The 963-nt window shown below is 55.0% G+C and overlaps 1 protein-coding gene across 1 annotated transcript in view; it reads left to right on the top strand.

The window, feature by feature from the left end:
• The window catches only part of LOC103379644 (spondin-1-like), a 73,389-nt gene that overhangs the window by 70,595 nt on the left and 1,831 nt on the right, over positions 1-963 (top strand). The window contains exons 12-15 of the mRNA XM_025056313.1: positions 7-52; positions 210-377; positions 452-613; positions 700-943. Of these exons, the coding sequence (XP_024912081.1) occupies positions 7-52; positions 210-377; positions 452-613; positions 700-943 (620 nt within the window). The remainder of the gene's footprint in view (positions 1-6; positions 53-209; positions 378-451; positions 614-699; positions 944-963) is intronic.

The following is a 963-nucleotide window of genomic DNA, read 5'->3' as shown; positions in this document are numbered from 1 at the left end:
TGTCAGCTGCAGAACGAGGAGACGGAGAAGTGTGTGGTCAACGACGAGTGCTGTGAGTTCCTCTCCGTCACTGGGATTATATTTATATTTATATTTATATTTATATTTATATTTATATTTATATTTATATTTATATTTATATTTATATTTATACTCCTTCCTTGAAATTCTCTGATCCAGTCTGGACTGAAACTCTGTCTCTTCCACAGCGCCCAGCAGCTGTGTGGTGACAGAGTGGAGGGAGTGGGACCCCTGCAGCGCCACCTGTGGGCAGGGCATGCGACGACGTGAGCGCATGGTGAAGATGCCCCCCATCGACGGATCCATGTGTAAAGTGGAGGTGGCCGAGGTGGACAAGTGCATGATGCCCGAGTGTCGTGAGTTCACTGTCAATCAAAGTGTTCTGACGTCACCGCAGACTGACGGACTCAACACTGCCCTCTGTCTTCAGACACCATACGCTGCATGTTCTCGCCCTGGTCGGACTGGAGCGACTGCAGCGTGACCTGCGGCCGCGGGCTGAGGACGCGTCAGAGGATGCTGAAGTCCGAGCCGTCAGCAGAGTGCGCCGAAGAGCTGGAGCAGACGGAGAAGTGCATGCTGCCCGAGTGTCGTGAGTTACACGCAGAGTACTAGCACTAGTACTGCGAGTATTTTAGTTCCCAAACGCTGACTCGCACCCTTCGTCCACCCCTCCAGCCGTGGACTGCATGCTGTCCGAGTGGTCCGAGTGGTCCGAGTGCAACAAGTCCTGCGGTAAAGGTCACACCATCAGAACCCGCATGGTCAAACTGGAGCCGCAGTTCGGCGGCGTCCAGTGTCCAGAGACCATCCAGAGGAAGAAGTGCAAGATCAGGAAGTGCCGAACCAAACAGAAGGAGGAGAGGGGAGGAGGAGGAGGAGGAGGAGGAGGAGGAGGAGGAGGAGGAGGAGGGGGGAGGAGGCGGGGGGGGAGCCAGCGGG

The sequence above is a fragment of the Cynoglossus semilaevis genome, chromosome 6 (genome assembly GCF_000523025.1).
Source record: "Cynoglossus semilaevis isolate Cse_v1.0 chromosome 6, Cse_v1.0, whole genome shotgun sequence".
In the NCBI taxonomy this organism is placed as follows: Eukaryota; Metazoa; Chordata; class Actinopteri; order Pleuronectiformes; family Cynoglossidae; genus Cynoglossus; species Cynoglossus semilaevis.
Note: the sequence above shows the minus strand (reverse complement) of the source record. Positions and strands in the feature narration are given on the sequence as shown.